The sequence below is a fragment of the Diadema antillarum genome, unplaced genomic scaffold (genome assembly GCF_040938485.1).
Source record: "Diadema antillarum isolate AM-2024a unplaced genomic scaffold, OU_Dant_1.0 seq00000150_RagTag, whole genome shotgun sequence".
Lineage (NCBI taxonomy): Eukaryota > Metazoa > Echinodermata > Echinoidea > Diadematoida > Diadematidae > Diadema > Diadema antillarum.
Window position 1 is genome coordinate 1147317 of NW_027271223.1, and position 26117 is coordinate 1173433.

A 26117-nucleotide genomic window follows, 5' to 3' on the forward strand; every position below is an offset into this window, starting at 1 on the left:
CTTGTGGTCATCAGATGACGGTCATCTGTGATCGACAAGAAAAGAATGTGATATAGGCACCTTGAAGTTATATTGAGCGTGCATGCGAAACCGTTTCTTTAACCACTCGGCCATGGGTCATCCACGGAAATGGTAAGACAAAAAAAAAAACAACAATGTATAGATATAACAGGGGGAAAGTCAATGCCCACTTAACTAACGTGGCCGTGTGAACATCTATTGCATTGCTAGACGGAAAAGCGGCCTTGTAACGACTGAGGTCGCTATGCCATTTCTGGCAACTTGGGGAAAACACGTCCCGCAGACATAAAACCTATAATCGGCTGGTTTTGATACCTTGCCTTTAATCACAATTTTCAGTGTAATGACGTCATCAAATTACAAAACAATGACATCGTCTTGAAAGACAGTTCAAAGTACAACACCTCAGTCGTCGTCATTACATACTATGATCGGTTTGACAAAGTCAACCTGCAAAATTTTGCTGCAGTCGAAGCAATGTGGTCTCCAACACACAAAAAAGAGGGATATGGCGTGTGTGTGTGTCTGTGTGTGTGTATAGGTGCGTTTATATACGAACGTGATTTCTACATGGACGAATATGTAATACAAAATTGAAGAAAAAAAAAAGTAAAATAGCTAAGTATTTTGTTTCGTGATCTTGTGGGGTTCGAACCCGCAACCTCACGTCTCTGAGACGTCGACTTTATCCACTCGGCCATACGTCTCGACGAGAAAATATGGGGAACGTAAACTTATGTATGTGAAAGATACATGAGGAATCGTTTTGTCCACATTCCATTTTCATTTTCAGTTTTAAACTGCAAAATTGTCAATCTGATGAGAAGATTTCAAAGAATGAAATGCATGATTACTGCAGCTTATTGTCTCAGCTACATTGTACAACATACTAAAGTTTCAGAGGAAATGAAGCAAAATCAGCTGAGATAAAGGTGCTTAAACGTTGTTAAGTCAATGCATGGTTTAAAAAAAAATCACCTCCCATAGACAATACACGTAAACTTGTCCGATTTTGCGTCTTTACCTTTAATCACAATTTAAGGTATGATGACGTCATCAAATATCAAAAGCATGACATGGACTTAAAAGGCAAATGTTCAAAGTACAACATATCTGAATTTGGGATAATATTGAGCTTAAACAACAGAGATACGAGCAAATGAATGTCAGAAACAGTACCTTAAAAAAATTAATTCCACTTTTTTGATTTCAGATGACGATATGATGACGTCATAATGTATTTATGGAAATAATGATGCTTGAAACGTTATGTCCAATTTATATGCTTTTGTAATATGCAATAAAAACATAGGGTCACCTGACGTTTTAAAGAGCTATGGCAAAATAAATAAAGACATGTTTTTTCACTATATTTGCACATAGATGCGCATGTGAAATTTCAACTTTGACGCCAGTGCATTGCTTTGTTATTTGTCAGAATCGATCAAAAATCAATGGATATTGTTACTCAAAGTATCAGGAATCCAAATCAGTCAAAAAAAGTGCATTTTCATGTTACTGATGCGCTGTGCGCGCGAAAACGCGCGGACGGACGCGCACGCGCAAAATTGTTTGAAACGCTTAAAATTGTCTGAAACTTCGAGATTTCCCATTGGGAAGTCGTTTTGAGCCTTTTAAAATTTTGACGCGCGCGAACGCGCGCGTAATGAAGACCTGGGTAACTAGCGTTAAAAAGTAAGATAGAGCGTGACCTGAACTTTATGTCCACCGAAAATGATGCAGAAATGACATCTAGTTATGAAGTTATGATCGATCATGTGACAAGGTCCGAAAATCACAAAATGGCGCCTAAATGACGTCATAGATATGTTACTGTCATGAAAACCTTATTGTGGCTAGATATTGTTATGAGACATGTTGACTGAAAATTTCATGTCATTCCGTAATGTCATTGTTGAGATATTGACGACACAAAATTGTCCAGAAAGAAAGAAGAATAAAAACAAATAAAGAGAGATTTTGACAATCACAATAGGTGATACGCTGATAGCGTATCACCTAACAAGTCGGAGATACTGTTAGACAAAACAAAAACGAAATGGACAGACCAGGTATTATTTGTCATACATGTACCAGTCACAGTAATCGGTGTTTCTGTTGTACTAAGACATTTGTATAAAGTCTCTTCTGGTTGAACACCCTCTGGGTTATGACAAAAATAGTAAATACCAGGGTTAAACCTGTTGAATAATAAATGGTCCCTAAGGCCTAATTTATTCATTGAGTAGATTTGTACTCTTCAAACAAAATTGGTTTGTGTCTCATTCTCTGGGATTTTCCCCTCAACAACAAATCAAGATGGATTTGAGATGGTGAGTTTTGTTCAGCTTTTGACATCGGTAATGCATCCAAAGGCAGCATCTCTTTTCCCTTCCAGAGCTACCAAGTCTCACGCATTCTGTGTGAGACTCGAGCATCTCACGATCTCACGCATGGCACCCATTTTTCTCACTCATTGGGCGAAGTCTGCAACTTGGGCCTATAATAATGAGCATAGCTCAAAAGATTAAAGTGATAGTTACAAATGAAGGTAAATTCCCGTTTGTCTTTCAAAATAAGTAAAAAATAGTCACTGAAGTATGCACCTGATCGCACCATGAAGAGCTAAAAATTGAAAAAGCTCCCTACAGTGGGAGGCCACAGGGGGGAAAAACCCCTCGCACACTATTGCTCGCGCGCCTTCGCATGTCGAGATGCCTAGTCACGAAAATCTCACTCATAAAATTGTTTTGAACTTGGCATCCCTGCCCTTCCCTTGGAGAGACCTTCACCTTCAATTTTCCCTCCTGCTTTGCTATTCATTTCAATATACACTGTACTTATCTGTGGATAAGTAGAAAACATGCAGTCTATTGTTTGGTACAACAGCTAGTGTCCCGGCCTGGTTGGTTGAGCTGGGATTGATTCTGTGCAGTAGTCTACCATGCATTGTTGACATGAAACACTTTGGCAAATTAATCACATCTTTTGTGTTTGTTTTTTAACACAGGTTTGGATGAATCCCATCTGTCTTAGAAAGCATTTGTGTAAGCAAAGTGATTTTGACTTGTATCATGTAATCCATCACCATTTTGGCATGGAAAGATAATATAAATTGTACTTAAGTTTCATCTAGGGAGCCATTGAGTGTATGCTTCACTGTACAGATTTGTCGAGCAGTATTTGTGCATATTGCATATTTTCATTCATTTTGACTAAATTGTAGTCTGCTTACAGCTGGAGGGGAAGCCTGGCATTTCAGATGTTGGCAGGTTTTTTTTTCCCCTTTGTATACTCATTATGGATTATCTTTTTTTTCCCTGCAGATAGCTGTAACAGCAGGTTCCATGACACTTGCTTCTTTGACAATTGCTCCATAATGAAATATCTGCACGCTAAACCAAACATAAATTCTACCCACAAACATGACCCTCTAAATCATGCAACCTTCCTTCTGCAAAGAGTCAAGAAAAATTATGGGTGAAAATAAGAAGAAAAGGGGTCAATCCAAACATCCAACGGCTATCTTATGAAGGCGTACACCATGCAAACTACGAAGTACAATACTGGCACTCAGAGAAATATCATAACCACACAAAAACAAATACTCATGACACAAACATACTTTGTACACACACACAATTACATGCTTCTGTAAAACGAGGAATGTTCATATGCATTTTAATTTCGCTAATTTCGCAAGAGCCAAGATTCGCGAAATTAAAATGCACACAAAAGTTCTTGTCTACACTATATGCACTGAATGCCAGTGGCAATTGGCAAAAATTTCAAGGCGCGAGAAAGGTGATCAGCTCCAATTTGTGAAAATTTTATGCCGCGAATACATCATGTTTTAATGCTTTCAAACAGATATACACTTTGTACTTGTACATAGACCAAGTATTAAATTTGTTTCTGGTACACAATATACAGCATATCCTAAACCTATCTGTTCTTATACATGAAGGTTTGAGTAATTACCATCAATTTTTATTTTACTTTGTTTTCTTACCACCTGACTTTTTTTACTTTGCTTTCTTACCACCTGACTTTGTGGTCTATAAACAGAGAAAAACTTGACATGGCAAACACTAGCTGAAATAGGATGTTAAACAGCAATTTGTAATGTCCAAATTTTTCTTCCATATGAGTCAAGGTACAATGTATTACACTAGTGAATTCGTACATCTACACCAAAATCGGCTATAATGAATGAAATGCTATTAGCTGAATCTTGTAACTTCGAAAAAAGAAATAGTTAATTAAACCTGTTATAGCAAGAAATCCCCACTGCCTACATGACCACAAAAAAGGTCCAAGAGCCTACATGTTTGGTGGTATTATCCCCTCAGCCATATTGCTATAAAAAAGGATGTGTACCAGTATTCTTTATGCAGTGCTCATGGCAGTCTATGTAGTATTGTATGAGCCACTGAAATCTTGCAGTAAACATGTCTTAGATGTTTAAACCTGATGCAACCTCTGACCATCTATCTCTTTGTGTATTGATCATACCATACATGCTACAAGTACAGGGATGCCAAGTTCAAAAAAATTTTAAGAGTGAGATTTTCATGACTCGGCATCTCGGCATGCTAATGTGCACGCGGGCGAGGGTGTGGGAGGGGTTTTCCCCCCCTGTGGCCTCTCACGGTAGGAAGCTTTTTCAATTTTTAGCTCTTAATGGTGCGATCAGGTGCATACTTAAATGACTATTTTTTACTTATTTTGAAAGACAAAAGGGAAATATACCTTCATTTGCAACTATCACTGTAATCTTTTGAGCTATGCTCATTATTATAGGCCCAAGTTGCAGACTTCGCCCGATGCGTGAGAAAAATGGGTGCCATGCGCGAGATCGTGAGATGGCCCCTACAGAGACTCCAACCCCAAGCACCTTCTGATCTGGAGATTCTCCCGCCCGAAGCCCCTAGCAAATGGGAGACTCCAACTTGATGTGCGCGAAGGGCACATCACGAGCGCGAAGTTCCTTGCGGTCTAGGGTTCTAGATGCTCTCTTGCACTATCTAAGGCTTATTTTTCAACATACAATGAAATTAAGCAAGAAATCATTTCAAGCGGGAGAAATTAAATCTCAAGCGGGAGAACGGGAGATTCTGCAAAAATGTGCTTTCGGCGGGAGATCTCCCGTCGAAAGCGGGAGAGTTGGAGTCTCTGCCCCTAAATGCTTGAGTCTCACGCAGAATGCGTGAGACTTGGTAGCTCTGCAAGTACCTGTAGTGCATGCTCAAACAGTTGCAGCAATACTGTATACATTGGACACAACTTGTATGCATAGTACATACCTGCAATGAGTGCATTACTTATGGTAACGATTGTCTCTGTGAGCATTACTACATCCACATGTATCAAAAACAAAACAAACAAACATTCTTACATCCAGGAAAAAATGAAGACTGGTATTTTGTTAGTGAAGCAATTTAAAACATATTTGAAATTTGGAAGGTTATTGGTACTTGTGATCTAAACTACTTTGCAGTATCAGTCTGATCATCTATGGTCTGATATATATAACAGTACAATCTTAACATAGCAACATAAATTAAAAAAAAAAACATATTAACATAGCACGACATTCATGCTATGAGTATGTGCTTTACCAAGATAACAAAATATCAGCTTTTAAACAAGGATAGTGTCTTGGTCCCGACCTTCCCCTATAGTAGACCTTGTACCCTGGACTATTTTAACATGATACATAAAATTCACAATGTGGAACCATCCAATGAAATTATGGTGTGACCTAAACTCAACTGCACAGTAAGATGGGATGGATAGTCAATTGGTACTTCTTGGTGGCTGAGATGTTTGGTATAGTGTATACATAGATAGATGAGGCATGCTCAATTATTGATGTCGGTCTACATGTACATGTGTATCTATTGTTGCATTTGATACTCACACAAGCATACACACATCCAGCTGAACACTGCCTGTTTGAATGACAATCCCCTTTTCTCTATCTCCCCCCCCCCCCCCCCCCAAAAAAAAAAAAAAAAATCCTAACAAAGTACAAAATACATACATGCAACCCATCCCGGGAAATGATACCATATTTAAAGGAGATGTGTGCTGAACAAATTAGAGTCTAAAAACTTTGATCTAAATAAAATGGCAGAAGAGCACATAAAACACTTTTGTGGGTGGAAGACTACAGCTTTAACCAAGCCTTCCCATCACCAACATGCATTTGATAAATGTGTCATATATGATCAGCTGCTATCAGTTTGGTATCTGATAAAAGGTAAGCCTGCTCTCAAGCAATCAGGTGCCTTTGTCACAAGCTGACTGTCAGACAATCTTTACGCTGGGATGCATGTCACTTACGTAGAAGCTGCAAAACATGGCACAGATACTGTATACGCCGAATATTTCATGAGGTTTATTATTTTCACGAATTTTGCGAGTCAGGTGCTATAAGGGAAATTAAAGACACGCGAAAATATTGCCTCTAATCCCGATATGAATGTGACATACACGTATACATTTCTCCATTTAGTACACAACTCCATGATCGCGAATTAACCACTTGCGAAATCACCGGGAAGTCCCGATTCGCGAAAATTTAGACTCGCTATAAATATATGGCGTATACAGTATTGGGTGTATAGTGTATGAGCATGTTTTCACATAAAAGTGCCAAGGTTCCCCCTTAAAATGGAAATATATGTGCTTGCACTAAAGTCATGATAATCATAAAACAATTTCCCTGAAGCACCAAAGCAACTATTTTGTTAGTTTTGGGTATGTGTAAGAGAAATACATAACGACAAAGATCAACTGCTGACAGCTATATCACAATTACCCATATACACATACACTGTACAGTTTACTGCAAAACAATACAAAGAAGCATTAATTTTTTTATTTTTTTTTAAATACACACACATCAAGTAGAGGGAACCTCTAATTTCCCACTGGGAGCTCCAGTCAGTATAATTGCTGAATACTGCCATCTTGTGGTCACATTATGTTTGTTTCCAGCGTTGAGATGTTCAAAATATGAACATGTACAATCTAATTAGCAATCACATCTAGTTTGTAAATTATGTACACTCCCGTCCAAACATTATTCCACTGTCATATCCCAGTACATATACAGTAAACCTCGGATAAGTCGACGTCGAGTGAGTCGAAAATCACTTAACTCGAAGCAAAATAAAAAGTCCCGATTTTTCCCTATGTATTTTCTCTAAGAAATATTTGGATAAGCCGAAGTACGAGAGTCGAATTTCGGCTGTGTCGAAGTAAAACATTCAGTCCCTTTTGTACAAAATACACGTAGTTTACATCACTTGAGCCGAAGAAGATTTGTCTGGCATTCTCATTACATTTAGAGGAGAACAAAAAAATCGGCATGTCGCAGAACCCTGTCCCTGGCTTGCTGCAGGCAGGGTGGTGATTTCTCTCACCTCCCTGCTGCAGGTAAGCATGCACACTCACCGTACCGCTCTGCACGCATGTCGAATACATACACATGTATACATGTATACACACAGCACATCGATCCATATACTTTATCCATACACACAGCACATCCATACTTAAAGGGTGTGTACAGTTCTGGTCGAGGTGAGGATTTAGCTTTTAACGTTTTGCGAGATATTCAGAAACCACCCTATGAGATGTCAACGAGCATGCAATTCTTAGGGGTATCAAAAGTTTATTTGACGAAAATCGGTTTTGAAATGGCTGAGATATCCAAAAACAAGGTAAAACAAAGAGACCCTAATAAAAGGCGTGGCCTGTAGTCTTTTATTATTATCACTTTTTTGGATATCTCAGCCATTTGAAAACCATTTTTCATCAAATAAACGTTGAATCCTTCTTAAAATTACATGCTCTTTCATATTTCATAAGAGGTTTCTCAGTATCTCACTTAGGAATGTTCAAAACAAGAATCCCCACCTAAACCAGTACTGTACAGTCTCTTTAATCCATGTCAAGCCAGAACTCCTTGGTCAACCAATCGCTGCTTTAATATTTTAGTGACAGGCCAAGTGGGCGGAGCTTGTTTGTGCGTGCCCGGCTGGCTGTATAGTTTTGTTCGACGGAGGTGGGATGGGCCTGGGAGAGTGTTTATCTCAGGGTAGGTTGACAGAGATGGCTACCTATATTGCACCATAGACATAGCACATGCACATTGCCACATTAGCGCAGACATTCTCAGAACTACGTTCTACTAGTATTGATACAAATTCCATGTTCAATTTAGAACAAAATAAGAACATTATCTTCAAGAACAGACAAATTTGAATGCAAACACACACACGCACGCACACACACACACACACACACATGCATGCAAATGTACTATAATACATGTACATAACTGTGAGTCGAAAAAAAATCGACTCTCGCGAGAGTCGAATTTCACTTAAGTCGACGCATTTTTGTCAGTCCCGAGAGCTTCGACTCATGCGAGGTTTACTGTATTTTGATTATCTATTTATTTGTCTGCACTGTGGCAGACTTCCACGGAATAGATATCTTCTCAAAATGTCTCCTCATCAACACTGAAAATGATCTGGTCCATTGTCCATTGTCCATTCTGCATCTGCTGCTAAAATCTCCACCTGGTGGTTTGGAATCTGGGAGCATTGGCTGCCTTATGGCCGACCTCTAAAAGCTGAAAATCAGCTCGAAAATGTTTTCACCATCATGTCCTTACATCCAGTCTGCATCTGCTGATGAAGATGATTTGGCAACATTATGGCTGACCTTTAACCAGTGGAACTCATCATGAAAATGTCTCTTCATCATCATTGAAATTGATCAGGTCCTTGTCCAGTCTGCATCCACTGATGAAATCTCCGAGCGATGGCTTTGGATCTGGGTGTTTCTCATAGAGACGTACAATGGCAGACTGGCATGCCTCTCTCCACTTGTCAATCAGTTCTTGCAGTGCATTCAGATCATTCTGCAAGAGGGAGAACACGCACCATAGCATACATACATGACAACAAGTAAACGAAGAATCCCAAATTTTTCTTATCACCCTATCATATCTTCAACAAAACCACAAGAAGTTTGCAATGACAGGTGTGTGCAATGGTGTCATATCAATTTCAACCTAAAATTACATGGTTACACACAGTCTATCAATCACGTATAAAGGTAACTGAGCACTGTGTGGTGCATGGAAAACAATTCCTTTCTACATTAATGGTCTTTAAATTTTCACCGGAACAGCTTTCTTATAGAGACTACAACTGTATGCCATGGTAAAATGCTTTGAAAGATTGTCTTCACTGATTGTCAGGGTAAAATAGGTCATATCAATCTGGGCATACAAAGTGTATTGTAATACATGTACACTGTAACTACACAGTACAATTTTTGATCAAACAAGTAAAATCAACTTCAAAAGGCTTCCTTGTTCTTATATCTCACATAATATTCACAATATTCCATAGGCAAAAGAAAAGAATTGATTTAAGAACAGCAAATCAAATACAACATAGAGTGGTATACATCTGATAATTCTTTCACTCTTGTGGAATCATGATTAAACTCATTTAATTCTGCGAATTCAGCCTCGGCATTTGAATTGAATTCACCTTTGTTCTGTACATCTTCACCATCTTGAGTTTTCTGCAAATATCTTCCTTCTCTGCAACACGTCGCTGCAATTCTTTTCGAACACTTATTGCCTGTTTCACAACGCTGGAAGATTCCTCCATCTGAGCATCGCCTTCGGGTTGTTCCATGCTTGGCATGATAGTACAATCATGAATTTCAGATGACTCATCCATTATGGCAGGATTTATGGGAAGAATTTCTGTAACAATGATAAGCAAGGGTACTGCTAGTATTAGTACACTTCACAATTATATCTATGGGTGGCATCTATTTGTCAAACAGAAGTAGGCCCTACACTGAATATATTTAGACTAAATCTAATTCAAACATGCTAGAATCATACTTTAGAACTATGTTGAAAGCCGTCATTATTTTCTCCTGTCATTTTGTGTCACTGAGAAAATCCATGCCACAGTCCTACTTCAAAAAGCAATAAATTTATTATAAACATGGCTTTTGTCTTGTTCTAATCTCCCTCCCAGGGCTGCCAACTCTCACTCATTGAGAATGAGACTCACTCATTTTGGTCCTTTCTCACTCTAAAACTTTATTTCATTTGCATGCATTTCTATTGATCTCACTCATTATTTTGACTCCTAAATTATAGCATTGGCCTATGGGAGTCTCACTCTCAACTAGTTTCCAATATATGTTGGCAGCCCTGCCCTCCATCAAACCTCAAAGATCAGTCAAGACTTACACATACTGTCGGTAAAATTTATATCAGTTTCTGCTTCCTCTAGCTCACTTATCATCTCACTCCTCCTATCATTGTCCTATCTCATTGTCACAGTCCAAACCGGGAAATAATTTCATGCCACAGCTAGAAAAATCAATAGCAGCTGCTAATTGTTTAACCCGTTGAGGACGAGTCCAGAGTATACAGTCAAACCTGTCTATAGCGGCCACCCAAGGGAGACGAAAAATGTGGCCATTATAGACAGGTGACCGCTATAGACCGGTTATCTGACTTTTGTGTGCAATGCCTACATGTATCATCGTTGTATACATGTAAATCTATAAGTGCTTGCATGTCCTTTATGTGTATACGTATCCACGTGTGTATTTCATGCATTGAACAATGCCAGTGTTGATCAAGTTGTTGCACAGTCGCATGTGTTGTGATAAACAGATCTTATGCAAGTCTGAGGTTGAGACTACTGTATTATTATTTCCGCTCTTGCTTCTCACCCTCTCTACTTCCAGCCCTGTTTCTCTCCTCTCTAATAACAGTTACTCTCTGTTCTTCCGATGCCACACTATCTATCATCTTTCTCTTATATGCTGTAAGACGCCAGTGGTCAGACTGGATGCAGTCCTTACTGACCACTGCTGACCACAACCTCTTCTGTTCCCATGGAACTCACTGTATAAAAGATGTACATAGACTGAAATTAAGTCAGTCTGGCATGCAGCCACTGAGTCAACGTCTACTTTCTTTTGCGTGCATATAACCTAGCTATATACTACATATACTAAGGTTATAATATGTGTACAGTAGTGAAGAAAGCTTTACACTAGTGCATTATTATGACTGAATGTGTGATGCATGCAGCAGCACTGAACATTGCCCATGAATGACTGGCATGGCAACAAAGTAGAAAAAGCACGCTGAATTATCGGCTCGCGGCTACTACAGCTCCAAGATGTGCTGTGCCGATAATGTGGGTCTGTGGCCGCAATTAGACAGGTTAAAATCTACCGCAGGAAACAAAATTTGTGGCTGCTGGCTGGCCGCATTAGACAAGTGGCTGATATACACAGGGTCTTTAACAGGGCTTTCCTCTCAGGGGAAATTTTCAGTGGCTGCATGCGGCAGGTGGCCGCTAGGGCAGGTTTGACTGTACCTCAGCAGGTGTCGGGAAATGCGTGTTAATTTGTACCAAAATCAGCCCGTCCTCAACAGGTTAATAGCAATTTTTATACTTGCAACAAGTTATAATTTCTTATAAGTTACTTAGCCATTCAATTCACAATCATAATATGCACTGTAGGTTCTAAATTAAATCTAGTTTAATCTAATAGAAATTCAAACATGAGAGATTCATAACAGCCGAGTGTCAATATGCAACAAATTTTTACATGTAAATTGACAGACATCATGAATGACATGATCAGTTGCAGAAGTCACCTAGTATAGCCATAGGGTACGTCATACAGCTGTACTGACGGCTGAAGATCAAGTGTTACTTCTACTACTAGCTTTAGCTTCACCCAGTCCTTGATATCTTGGGCTATGGAATTGGAAGCCTGTTGTTGAAAGTGTTAAATGCACCACCAGCCAGCTGACCACAGTCCACACCATGAATACATGCACAAGCGTAGCGCGTACGACGTCACACAGCACAGTTTCCCAATCTCCCTCTTCTGTAGAATTCAAGTTATAATATGGTGGTTTCATGTGGATTTGTACAAACAAAGTTTGAATGGTGTCGAAAGCAATGGATAATTGATAACAACTTGAAGGGTTAGCCAGATCCTGCCTGTACGAAAGACAAGACTGTGCTATTCTTACCATTAGTTTACAAATTTGCCGCGTCTGTGAACGAGGATCGCATATCGCATAAAGGGTGATTCCCGCGAGATGACGTCACCTAAAAAAAAAAATTGTCTGGGCACACATACTAGTACACTATGCACCACACACACACACGCGTGACGTCGGCTATTAAATACTCATATTTATGAAAATGGCCGAGTATGTAAAGTGTGGCAACCAACGCTGCTTACAAGAACGAAAACAGCTGCGAAAGGAGCTCGACCGAGGCAGGAAAAACCTTACATCTTACATCGGTAAGTATCTACAGACCTCGACGAACATTTTTGTCTGCTTTTCTGTCATGCACGGCGATGGATTAAGCATGTAATCCCGAGTTTATTAGCAAGCAAGTCTCGCCGGTTTTTGGTAGGGTCAATTACGTGCGCAAGGGCTATCCGATCGCAAGGAAAGCAGGCAATGTTATTTTTGTCTGCTAAAATGCCCCTCAGCTCAGGCGATCCGGTGTGTTCGCTGAAACTCTCGCTCGTGCAGCCCTTTCATGCGCAGCGCTCGCCTGTATGAATGAGAACAATAGTAGTATGGTATCAAGCCTGGGCTGTGGAACAATGAATTTACAGGCAAATGAAGACCCGGCTGTTGTTAACTTAGATTGTAAAACTACTAACTGTTAGACCCTAGTATTATTATGTAGTAAATGTTTACATAGCAAGTCCAGCTAATTGCCAGATCCATCATTTGAATACGTCAATGACAATAGACGATACCACGTACGGTAGAAGTGTTAACTTTTAAATTTATTACAGTTTCATGTTGACCCGCAACTCAAAAAAGATGAAAAAAAAAAAGTAGAGTGCTGCTCCTACTCCAGACCGCTGTCTAGACAACCTTATCTTCTGTGCTTTCACTTGCATAAGTTTGTGGTAGAAGTTTAGAATATCAACCAAGCAGGGCGTACCAAAGATTTATGCCTTTGCCAAATGAAAGAAGTCCCATTCCTGAATTCCTGTACGTGTAGGCCTAGCTGTTATTTTCTAAACCTCTACAAAATACACTCGGTGTAATAGAAATGGCCTTGCTTGATACGCATCCCGGTCCTGCATGTTTCATCAGGTTTGTAGCAGACAAATTTTTCATACGCCATAGACTAGATAGCTGTTGCCTGTGCAACAGATGATCGGATTGTACTTAAAATACAGCCGTATTGTCCACTGTTGAACTGCAGCGGTTAGCAAGGAAGACTGCTGTTCAAGCAAAGAAGTTCAAAGCAAATTATAAGAAAACAGTCTTCCTGTGTATTGGATTATCAAACAATATGTGATCTGTGTGTCATATTTGGCAAGAGTTCCAAAATGTGCCCTCATGAAAAGAATGGAGGAAAATAATACATTTCTTACATCTTAGGAATAAAGTTGGCTCATACCCAAAGTGTGAGTTCAAGAGAGGGATATGGAATGAAGATTAGGGATTTAGTCACAACATATGGTGTGTGCTGTGGTCATTTCAGCTCAATGGATGGTATTATACAGGTGTTTGTGCTGGCATTTTATACATTCAAAGTCATCAATGAGGCACAGTTATGCTTTGCTAATTACTGTATACAATGACCCATTAAATTTAAGGGTATATGGCGATATGATTCCCCTTCGCCTTAAAAAGCAACAACAAAGAAACAAACTTTTCTTTATTTCTTGTCAGAAACATTTGTACCACACTTACCAAGAAATGGGACATCAGCATTATGTTATCTTATAAGTCATTTAGATTACTTATCAAGGAAATGTCTAGCAAAGCTTCATTTTCAAAATTTAACATTAACGTAGACAGGAGAACATTGGCTTTTATTGTTCAATTCTTAAATTTTACCACACAGGAGGTACAGATAGCTATAGTACAGATGTACAAGTCATATCTTGATCATATCCATATACTGCAAAATAGAGCTGTTTGAGCATTATGGTTCCAGGGCCTAACAATATATTCTGCTTCATTGCTTTATGGTTTGAAAATTCTAGATACAGATACTCTACTACTTTTGTGGGGAAAAAAGTAAAATGAATATGATAACCTCATATCATGGTGATTACTTTTAAATTTCCAAGACATGATTATCAAACCAGGCTAATATATATTTTAAATGCAATGTAGTTTTAGTCAGAAGCAAATCAAATATTTGAAAACAGTCACTGTACACAGCCAAGAATTTATTTTGAATTCCCTGCCCAGTGACGTTTATACCTTTCAAACAGAATGAAAAAATCTTTTGATTTTTAAATATGTTTCTTTTGAGAGGATGTAGTAGCCTTCACATCCAACGATCAATGAACTGAGGCTTAAAAAATTCATAACTTTTTCGATGGATTGTCTGATTTTCCTCAAACTTTCACGCATCATGTATTCTACTGATTTTGCTGCATTCTGCTCAATCCTTCTTCTTCTTCTTCTTCTGTTTATTCAATCCTGAAGATTCTTGCAGATTAATCCACATGTTTATGAAGGTTAACTTGTCCTTTAAATCTGACATAACTTGAGGGATTAATCAACTTCGGGATAAATGCTTGACCATTGTATGGGTAAGGGGCAGAGACAGTGCTGGGTTGTTGATGACCCAGAGCAGGATTACTTTACAAATGTAGTCAGAACTGTCCATCTGGATGCCAGAGCCACCCCAAAAGCAGCTAATGATTGAACTATGTGTAGGAGAGAACATGTGCACTTGAGATTGAGATACTTTGTATCACAGCAGTCCAAATGCATACAATCATGTTGTGTATGCCACACATTCACATGGCAAATCAGCTCAGATTTGTCGTCCATGATACAATACCAATAGCTACTGAGTTGGAGAAAGAAGTAAAATTGATAGTTACCATAGGTTTGTTGACTGTTGATATGTGGTACTGTAGAAGTGGTTTTCATGTGAGTAATTTTTTTTTTGTGTGTGTGTGTTTTTTCACTCTGTTGCAAAAAAAAATTGCAAAAAAAGATTGTGTGCTTTTATTTTTTTATTCTTATTTCTTTTTTAGTTTCTGGTTGCATAAAATGTGTCAAATGCGTGAAAATTTCAGCACCGTGAAAATTTCCACTTTTATGGTAATAAAATTTAAACCATATCATTTGATTTTATGCATCAATTTGTTGTCTGTCTTGTGATCACAAAGAGTGTGCATATAGTGGTCATCTTCCTCTTCCAATCTGCCCTTCTGCCTCTGTGGAGATCTTAGTATCCTCAGTAGCTCTGGTAATTAGAATCTCACTACCTATAGTCCTATGTTTTTAAATGTGATCACTTGACAAAAGTAAACACCTTGTTCAAGGATTAGTGAATAAATTCATCATCAAAGTCAGTGACATCAAAAACCGGGGCTCCCTGCTCTTCAGACTTTCCTTTTAAAATTGCAAAGAAATATGAATGGAAATTATTAAGAAGGAGATCTGTTCTAAGACCAAGAGTTCTGTAAAAAATAATGCCCACCTATCTGTTCCTCTTTGTACTAAGATATTGAAATTCATAAGAAGTCACAGCTTTTGTATTGGATTATCAACAAAGCACATGCAAACATTGTAAAGATAATGTACTTTTAGCAGTTCTTTAAAGACATTCAAAATAATAAAGAAATTTCAAAAGACTTAAATTAGAATTCACTCTAGTAGTAGTACCTGGCCTCTATTGACCAGGTACAAAGTTGTGATAGCAAATCTTTAGGAGAGTACCTTCTCCCTGAATAAAGTAAAGCCAGTTTGTACTTTCCACTTTGTACATAAGCAGAAAAAAATATTTATTTGTAATATTCCTAACAGGCATGTGGGTTTTAAAATTCACTGAGATCTGTGGTCATCTGTGATATGTAGTGATTATTCATGTACTCCTTATAAATGGTGCTTGTTAGCACATCCAGCTGACAGCAACAAAGTGTTCATTAAAGTTTAGTATTTGGCAATATTAATAGAGAAAGTTTGTTAATGCAGTCAGTGCAAAACAATGAAATAGATGCTTCCCCAAGTACTAATTGATGGACCATTGTGGTCATCTGATCTACGCAAGTTCATTCTTTGTTTGAACATTAATTTCATAAATTGTTACATTGAGTAATTTTATGCATTATGTTGCTTCGAAGAAGAGTAAAGTGCCTTCCTAAATGAGAAAAGAGAACGATGATTTTTACTTTTGTGCATACGAGTGAACTACAAACTGGCTCATTGATGCCATATTTACGTGGAGTAAATGACCAAGTGTGGTCATGATCAGGACTGGTCGTGTATTTTCAATTTAAAAGGGAATTCCATCCTGATATCATGTCGCTTTACATGAAAATAGAAAAATCAGAAAGTAGATCTGTGAAACATTTGGTTATAAAAAAAGAATTAGACACACACACACACACACAAAGTTATGAACTGTTAAAGTTTAGAGAGCAAGACAAATTGACAACTCTCTGTGACATAGATGTTGAGCAGCTCTCAATTCTGTTTTTACACAAAATTTACAATTGAATGACAAAAGTTGTCTTCAAATCTGTTCTTGGTATGTAATACAAGTACAGCTGCAATATGTTTTTGCATGTCCTCAGCATACATGTAAGTTCTGTGGCATTGAGATACCAAAGTATCTGAGAAAAAAAATAAGATGTGTGAAATATTGCATGCAAAACAATGTATAAAGAGCTGCTGAACACTGACATCATACTAAATTGCCAAGTTGCCTTGCTCTCCAAACTTGATTATGTGTTTTCTGATTCCCCCCCCCCCCCCAATTTTCACTGATATACATTGTACCTCTCTGATTTTTCAGCTGTCTTACAAAGCAAAATAATATCAGGATGGGCTTTCCCATTAAAACAGTAGATTTGCCAGTTGGGATAGTAGGCTAAAAAGGTTTTAATCTATGCCCAGTGTGGCAGGCTCTTAGTAAGTTGTCAGTTGTTGACAAGTATTACCTTTGGCTGAATACTCTTCCTTAATAAAGATCAATACATTGCCTAAGAAGTTTTTGACAAATATTCAGTGCCATCTTTGTTGGATACTAATCATTAAAACTGTGACTTGGTGTTCTTTTGGCAGTCAAAATTACTTGATTTGTGGATTGAAAACAGAATGCATTTTGTGTATCTAGAAGAAAAAAAAAATTGTTAACCAATTTAATGATCAGTATGGAAGTGTACATTTACTTTTACTTCTTGGAAATGTTATTGAAAAAAGCACCATATGGAAGAAGTTGTTTTCTTTTGCAGTTTTACCTTTTGTATCAGCTTAACTGAGTCCATTCTTGTTCTGAGCAGGCATGCACACTGCAAATTGTGCACACACTGATATAATGTAGAAAGATATCCCCTTTAGCAGAGGGTGGTAAGAGTGGGCCCCTATCTCCTTGAATGCCCCCAGCGGTTATTTAGCTGTGGCCATGATTATGGTATGTTGTTCTGCCTGATGCAAATGGCAGCCTCGCCAAATTTTACGATGCTTCCTCTTTGCCGAGCACATTAAAATCATTTTGAGTGAAAGTGCAAAAAATATTGAATTTGTCGTATACAAACAGGCACATCTCTTTCTAAGCACTTGATGACAGCCTGTCTGATAACATCAATTATGTTTAATTAATTAAGTTTCCTGTGTCTGCAACCTTGAAAAAGTAATCACTGTTGATGTACAGCATACATTGTACGTACTTGATATAGTAATGGTATGGCATACCATAAATGTGCATTCTGTGATGGTACAAGCAAAACTACAGGCAGCCATTTCAAGCATCTGCATGCATGCATGCAGGTCAACTGCATACTGTGATAATGTCTGTATCTAAAAAGAACATGATATTGAAAGCTTTCTTACAGAGTGACTAGTGGGACCATAATACCATAACTCCATGAGCAAAGGATGCATATTTACCTAAATCTAATAAAACTTAAAAGAGTGGCATAATGTCTGTGTACATTCACATATATGTAGACTACTTGATCATCAGTCCAGATTGAACTGCATGTTAAAGGGCTAAGGTTTTTTGCACACCAAAAGTCCTTCTATTGATATGTTCAGAGTGATATCAAGAATGTTTTTTGGAAGGAATTGTATTTCATTTATTGATTTAAGATATTGAGTGCTATTTAGATGTTAATGTATTTTCATATTAAGTTATGAATAATTGCACAGTATCAGGCTTCAGCTATTCACTTGTGTAGTGATCATTTTGCTGTCCAAGTTAGTGCAGGTTGTTTACTTTTGCTATATGTCGAGTGCATGACTTTACTTTGGGTTGATCAATATTAAAACCAGTATTGTAAGTTTTTTTGCGTAAGAAAAATAAATCGCCGTATGCCATAGCCAGCTACAGTGTGCAGTTGTGCTTATAATGTGTTATTTCATTTTGCTACACCTTTTATTTACCCTAGTGGCCATACATGATATGATGCTTTAGTAATTGTAGATCTCATCAGCAAGCATGTCACAGATGATTTATAATAGCCATGAGTGTGGGGAAACGAACAAGAAGCCCGAGTAACATTAGTCAAGGTCAATCAGGAAGCTTTCAGTACGGTAGATGCTTTCAGGCATTAGATTTGGTTCCTTACACTGCCGGGCATCAAAAATTCATTAAAAAAGATATATAAAAGTCATTTCACCTGCTCAAGTTGGCAAAAACAAATAAAAAATGACCTTGAACATTGCACAATCAGAATAAAAAATTGTACCTCAAACATGGGGGCTGTTCAGCCATTTACATGTACCAGTACTTTAACACCTTTTAGGACTCTGTGCTTTTCCTACCAGGACATTTTGTACATTGTGCAAATGATATCCCCCACCCTCGACTGAGCCCAAATCCAAATTTTAAGTCTTAGCCCAAGCCATAGTTAGACCAAATCCCCAAAGTTAGTCCCAATCTTAATTCTAATCCTCTTTGTAGCCTTTTTGGCAAAGTAATGTCCTTGACGGTGTGAGACATTTAGATATTGCAATCATTAGTCATTGCTAATAGTGAATGGCATGGAAACTTGAGGGCTTATTAAAGGATAAATTTAGTCACACAGTGTACTGGTATATGACGCAAAGAAGTATTGAAGCAAACAATGAAAAATTAATGATGATTGTGACTCAGAAATAACATGTTGGTTTTACATTTAATTGTACTATATTTCTTTCTGATTGCATAGTGTCTGATTTCACTCAGTTGTATGCTTGTTCTTATGTATTGTTCCTCAAAAATTTTCTCCAGTTTGTAATTGGTAAATTCCGCCTCGAACATAAGATTTAGTACAGAATATATGCCTGAAAGAGCAAACACCCTTCCAAATGTAGTCTGGTAGGTTGAAAAAAAAAAGTCTTGTCAACTTTCATATGAAAAATGTCTTGTATGGTTATTTGAAGTTTTGTCCTCAGAAACAGTTGTACATTGTGAAACAGCAAGGGGTACTGTTAGTACAATTGTAACTAGGCCAAGGGGAATGGAATACTGTAAAAGTGGATATTTTTACCCGACTTCAAACAAAGTGGTCTTCACAATATGAAATACAAGGTTTGTATAAAGTTTGCCAGTTATGACAGTACATGCACACACATGTCCTTCAATCTTCTTTTTCCTCAAGGGCAATTTGCAGGCCTATCCATATGATGTGTATTAAATTTGACTTTGTGTATTATTGTTGGCATGTATCTTATGTGTTTGTGTGTGTGTGTGTTTTACTTTACATTCAAAGTGAATACTAAAGCCATGGCAAAGACAAAGCTGATCCTCTGCCAAGAAATACGAATTAACAAGGAACCTCTGTCTGCATGTGAAACTGTAGCCCCAGTTGCTAATGTGTCCATCTTCGATAAAATTTTCCCCTCTAATTTGCCAGGAGGAAGTGACTTAGCTTAAATTGCCAAAAAGAAATGTACCCTCTTAGAAGATGTTGTCCTTGCAAGTTCGTGCTTTCCTATATTTCTCCCCCCCCCCCCCCCCCCCGCCATTGTAAACCCCTCTCTTGCTGAATTATCCTGAAGTGTGAGATTTCTATATTTGTGTACTCATTCCCCGTACAAGGTACATTGTGCTGTGTGTCAATTATTAATGATTCTCATTTAGGGCTTTTTTGTTACACTGTGTGTGTGTGTGCATGTGTTTTGTGATTTGACAAGCATCATGTATGAGGAATGTAATATGTGCTAATGTGTGACACTTACTATAAAGGTGCATTAGTTTCTCAGCTGGAATTTCCAATCAAGTTTTTTGAAACTGAAGTTAAATGGTGCAGACATGCACATCCTTCCCCTGTTGAGGTAATGTTTGTCATGGTCCTATGGTCATGCATGTGCGTTGCATGTAAATTTATGCATATTCTATGCCAATATTAAAGGGAGAATCTACTGAGAAGGTGTTTTCCTTTTCTCCAAAATATCTTGCAGTTTCTCGAATAAATCTTTGTATTACTCCAGGTCTTACGAAGGAGAACAAAAACTAACAACAAAGGATTACATAGTTAGAAAAATAATACAGCTTAAAGTGAGAAAAGTAATAAATAGATATAGCACTATTGAGACTCACGTCGTAATTGTCTCCTAGTGGACCTCTCACTTTTTGAATTAATGATGGCTTTATGAAGAGTGGTTTGCTCCTCAAATTCCATACAAACCTCCCTTCATAACCTTTAAAAAAAACCTCAGTTACCTTGTGTGGACATTACCACAAGGAAATCAACAACAGCAACAATGGGAGAGAACAGAATAGCATCTATGTAATTACAAATATTAGTCAAAAACCTTTAAAAAACCATACAATTCATTGCGACAATAGTACAAATTTTCTGCTGACAAACTATTCTTGCACAAATACATAATTACCATTGAACCCGCACACTAATTTTAATACTTTGTTCTTCATGTTCCTTTGTTTCACTTTCAGCTTTGTTGCTAGTTTCTTCCAAAATGTGCAACCTTCTTAACAATGCAGTGAGCTTTTGTACCAATGTTGTGTGAGCAGCTATGAATTCTAAGGGTTTTTTTTTTTTTTTTCCAAAAGCCATACGTGTTTTTTTTCCCATATGATGACTTTGCATCGAAGTAAAATTCTAAACATGAAATCTCAAATCCAGTACATTGTGAAAGAAAATGCATGAAGTACATCTCTGTATGTTAATCTCCACTTTCTCGTCCTTCTCTTTATACAGGCCTTGAATGTGTAATAGAGAGTTTATTTGGATCAGACTTCTTTCAGAAGGTTTCACCTTTCAAAGGTAAGTGATTGAAAGTGAAAGAGAAATGATCATGGGAGAGATTTGAGAGCAGGAAATACATCTCCATGTGTCCACCTCGTGACATCTTATGACCTAGAAATTTTGGGATGGGATATTAAATTCAAGTGCCCTCAACAACCAGACCAATCTTCAATGCATTGCATGGGGTTGAGATTGTATCATGTAAAGATGAAGTATACATCAATATGATCATAAAGTGCTGCACTTCTATCTATATCAAACAATATTCAATACCATATGGATACCCAATGCATCATGTAATATCACTTCACAGAGTTCAGAAATTCACATAAAACTTGGGTGTCATTGAAGTGCTTTTAATAGAAATTTTATGGAGTGAAGGGTTGATTTAAAAGAGATTGCATTTATGATTCAGTAAGACAATAGTCATGAATTATTTGAATATCTAGTGACAACAACCATAAGAGTCAGTGTCTAAAGCGTAGACTGGCCTTGAACGGTATACATGTGATAGACAAATAAACAGAGATTTAAGAAAAAAGAAAATATGTGTTGTCATGTGAAAAGATCTCTCCCAGTGCTGTTGTGAAATGAAAACAAGAAATAAGGTGAAATCTTGTGCAAAATTGGACAAGGGGATGTCTGAAATGTTGGTAGCCATGCATAACATAGAATAATTCTGCAGAGTATCAAATACAGAAGTAGAATGGAATAAAGGTAGAGAACTTCACATTGGTTTCACTGAAGGTGAATGTGAAAATAAACACTATGTAGCGTTCTTACATTTTGCATTATAGAGAGTAAAAAAAAAATGGAAACCTATCTCATGTTCATCCAATTATGTGGAGAGTAGCTCATGAATTGTCAACCTTTCCACTGTTGAAACTGAATTGTTAATGCAATGGTATAAATTTGATATAGAAATTTGTAATCAAATTTGATGTCTTGAATTTCGTGTTAAATTGATGCTTATTTCACTGCATTATATTGATATGCAAAAAGTATTTCAGAAGGAATGAGGCAATGATTAAACAATGTGTAATTCTCTTTTCATGGCCAGGTATGGAAAACATTGAATGGAATTTGACAATCTGCTTACAAAATCTTTCAAGTATGATTTGCTATAAGATTATTCCCTCAAATGTATTGTATTCAGCCACAGACCATGAAGCAAAATGTTGTTATTACAGTGTTTGTAAAAGGACCAACATGTATTTGTTTTTGTGTTTGTCGTTTTAATCAAGAAGTTGTGAATGTGCTTTTGACTTTACCTACTGCCATGAATTCTGTTTGGTCACGTGTCTGCTAATGGTTGTACTGAAACTTTTTTATGTAGCGCAAGATGACACACACGAGCACGAACCATGTGACTGGCAAGGCGAAAAGGAAAACTGTGCAATGTGCAAAGCCAGGCAAGAAATAGTGCAAGTAAGTGGAGGGGTCATTTTCACTGTCTGGTAGTAACCAGCATTTGTCAACAAAATCATGATTCTCTGAAACTCTCACAGTAATAATTTAGGTAATAAAAGAGCTCTTGACTTGCCTCTTTCTAAAGGCAGGGGGAATAATATTGCCCATAACATTTGTCGGTAACGAGTCAGGGGAATGTGTACTTTTTTCAAAAGATGGAATTTTGTGAAATTCTCTTTATATTTTCCTTATATTGTTGTACGCAAGTTATTCATACACTGCAGTAGTCTTCTCATCCAGCGGTTGCTGCACAAAAATTTTAAAAATTCATAACTTTTGAACGGATTGTCTGATTTTCCTCAAACTTTCAATGATGTGTTCTACTAATATTGCTACATTCTCTCAATCCTTATGTTTATAAAGGTGAACTTGTCCTTTAAGATTGTCACATTCATCCAAGGCCTCATATTACAAGGACACATACTGTAGATATGTACATGTACCTCTCAGGTGTGAGCAGTTGGCTTCTGGAACTCATATGTTGTAGTGTTTTATATCCCCCCCCCCCCCCCCCCCCCTCCCAACACAGGTTTAAGAGTTGGGTAAGAGAAATTAGCTGTCTTCATATTCAGGGTACTGATACAGCCATTCAAAATTGTATCACCATGGAAATGTGGGAGGTTTTGAAAGCAGCACAGGTGCATTGTTGTTGATGAAAAAGAGTAATGTCTTCAACACTCAGTCCTGTAGGTTGATTTAATCAATATGATGCAGTGATAAAGCAACCATCTGCGTTGCTGGTTGAGCGTACTGTGTGAAAATTTTGACATAACAAAAAACAAGATGTTTTGCCAAGAAGTAGACGGGCATTGCAACTGCCTGCATACCTCTGTATATTTTCTTGTTTCTTTTTTAATCTATCGTTGCACAATTTGTCGATCAGTGAAAGGAATAGTATTTGAATTGGCATGTGAAAGGGGAATATTAGGAAGCTGTACCTAGAATTATGCAGCAGACAGGAGGTCAGGGAAGATTCTCTCTGCTCTTGCTTCTTTCCTGCCTGATTGCTTAATTTGTGTACTCTTCGAGTCAGCAGCACATACAAACAGAGAGTATGTGACCACTGTATTATGAAATTTGTTCAGTTGATCTCTGTCAGCCTGAACGCTAAACTGACTTTATCAGAATCGCCTGTATCCCACAGATTCTAACCTTGGTTATTTTGGCTCTGTGAGCTAAAAGCATTCCTTTGTTGTGCATGAATGCCTAGTCTTTGCTGTGGAGTAAGACCCTTTTTATTTGTAATCAAATGACTGGTATGCCAGTTAATCCTGGTTGCAGTAAACCTGTGCAAACATGATATTAAGTACACCAGTATTTTTCTTTGTGCTTACAGAGGATGAAATCCCCATGGATTGCAGAGGTGATGTAGGGATCAATGTTGCTTCTCAAAACAAAAATACCAACCATGCTATAAATTATAGTAATGCCATGCATATATAAGATTGTACATCCTTTTCAACTGTAATAAGATCCTGCTCAAAGCAATCTCAGTCAGAAATTCAAATTTGAAAGGGAATGAAACCAAATATACATGTGGATTGAGTGAATGCAGCAACATTAGTAGAGCACATCAGTGAAAGTTTGAGGAAAACTGGACGATCCGTGTTCTACTGACATTGGTGCATTCCACATGTATATATTTCAGCAAACATTACACTTGTGATAGAGTGAGGAGAAAGTGGATATGAGTAATTTCCACTTTAGTTGTGTGGGATTCTTGGTAGAAAAGAGTTGCAAATTTTCAGATTTATGGAATTTCCCTGAGGCATAGTGTTTCACAGCCTTTGCAATTGGAGAAAACATGATTTGATTTCAGTATTTCAAAGACAGTAACAGGCATTTTCTAGAAAAGCTTGCAGGAAATGCTTCTGAGTAAATGAGCAAACTTCCTCATAATGCTTTTGATTCGCCTGTTGTCTGGTTTCAAAATTCCAAGATTTCGAATGTTCAGGCAATAATCTATAGTTTGATTGCCAGAGCATTGCACAGCAAACAGTGCAGCTTTTATAATTTGCACATATGTAAAGGTATATGAATCAGGTTTATGCTGTGTCTGGAGAATATATAATCAGAGCATGTAGATATCACTCAGATAAGGGATTGTACAGCAAATCTAAATTAAAGTTTTGGTTACAAACAGCTTAAACATATCATCAAACACATCATTGATTACAACATTAACCTTCCTAAACATAAATGCTCAACAAAGCACGAGGATAGCAGTTTTTTATGTGCAAAGGAACTTTGTTGCAATACACAAGCAGTCAACAGTTTCATAATCAAATTTCCAATCCCAATGGATGTGGCTCTTAAAAAGTTTAATTTCTTGTGAATACATTACCAATAAATCATTAAAATGTTATCAAATGTCACTCGTGATCAAGGAGACTGAGAATACTGTAGAGTAAACCAAACACATAGAATGGTAGGAGTTTGCTTCAAAGATGAAAAAAAAAGAAGAAAGTTTGAAGTCTGAAGTGTTTTTTTTTTTCATGCTGTTAAGAAGCAGTGATATCAGTTGCAACCTTATATATATGGAAATTGCTACCAGCTGAGTGTTATTTTGAAATTCAGACTAAGACCCGTTTCTTTTTCCATGTCCTGTTGTAGTGAAGCCATCACAATTTTGTTAAATTGATTTTAGTACATTATGTAATTTTGTGCATCGAGTATGGCTATTTAAAGCAGAAAATGTACAAAAGCCTGACCTTTTGTTGGACACTTGCAGATGATACTGTTTACGTGTTGTGTACACACTTATGTGTGAATTTGTTTGTGTGTGTACATGGTTTATTTATTTATTATACATATATGCACACACAAAAAAAAACCAATGAACATGTGATGCTGCCATGAAAAAGACATGCTCTCATTCCATTGTATGCAGTGTTGGACATCTCGGTCTGTGTGTTTTAAAAGCAACTTTTCACAAACTGATACTTATTCATGCCCATTATGATAATCACAGTGCATATAGAGTGAACTTCTCCGACAGCCACAAGTGGTACATGAATAATGCAAATGCTGTCTGAACAAAACCACAGATTTAAAAAAAAAAATGCACTCTGAGGGTCATATGTGGACATCACTTGTACTTTTACTGTTCAGTAGCACTCAGAAAAAAAAAATATGTGTGTGTGTGTGTGTGTGTGTGTGTGTGAGTGCCAAAAAGAAAGAAAGAGAGGGAAAATGAATGAAAGTGTTAGAAGAGCACTGGGTACAGAGTCTCTGTGTATCATATGCCTTTCATTCCTTCTTGGTTTGCAGTTCCAGTTGACCTCTCTCTCTCTCTCTCTCTTCTCTCTCTCACATGATACTGTATTATGCCATTG

The 26117-nt window shown here is 37.6% G+C and overlaps 2 protein-coding genes across 2 annotated transcripts in view; one reads left to right on the forward strand and one right to left on the reverse strand.

Annotated features, from left to right (window-relative positions):
* Nucleotides 1-8782: 8782 nt before the first annotated feature.
* Nucleotides 8783-9752, reverse strand: LOC139727760 (swi5-dependent recombination DNA repair protein 1 homolog). Its single transcript, XM_071638738.1, has 2 exons — nt 9603-9752; nt 8783-8962 (listed from the first exon to the last, which is right to left on the reverse strand). Exons 1-2 carry the CDS (start codon nt 9750-9752, stop codon nt 8783-8785), a joined length of 330 nt encoding a protein of 109 aa, XP_071494839.1.
* A 2532-nt stretch (nt 9753-12284) lies between these two features.
* The window catches only part of LOC139727779 (ligand-dependent nuclear receptor corepressor-like protein), a 57594-nt gene continuing 43761 nt past the window's right edge, over nt 12285-26117 (forward strand). The window contains exons 1-3 of the mRNA XM_071638756.1: nt 12285-12417; nt 21265-21330; nt 22649-22740. Coding sequence (XP_071494857.1) covers nt 12309-12417; nt 21265-21330; nt 22649-22740 — 267 coding nt within the window. The 5' untranslated portion in view covers nt 12285-12308. The remainder of the gene's footprint in view (nt 12418-21264; nt 21331-22648; nt 22741-26117) is intronic.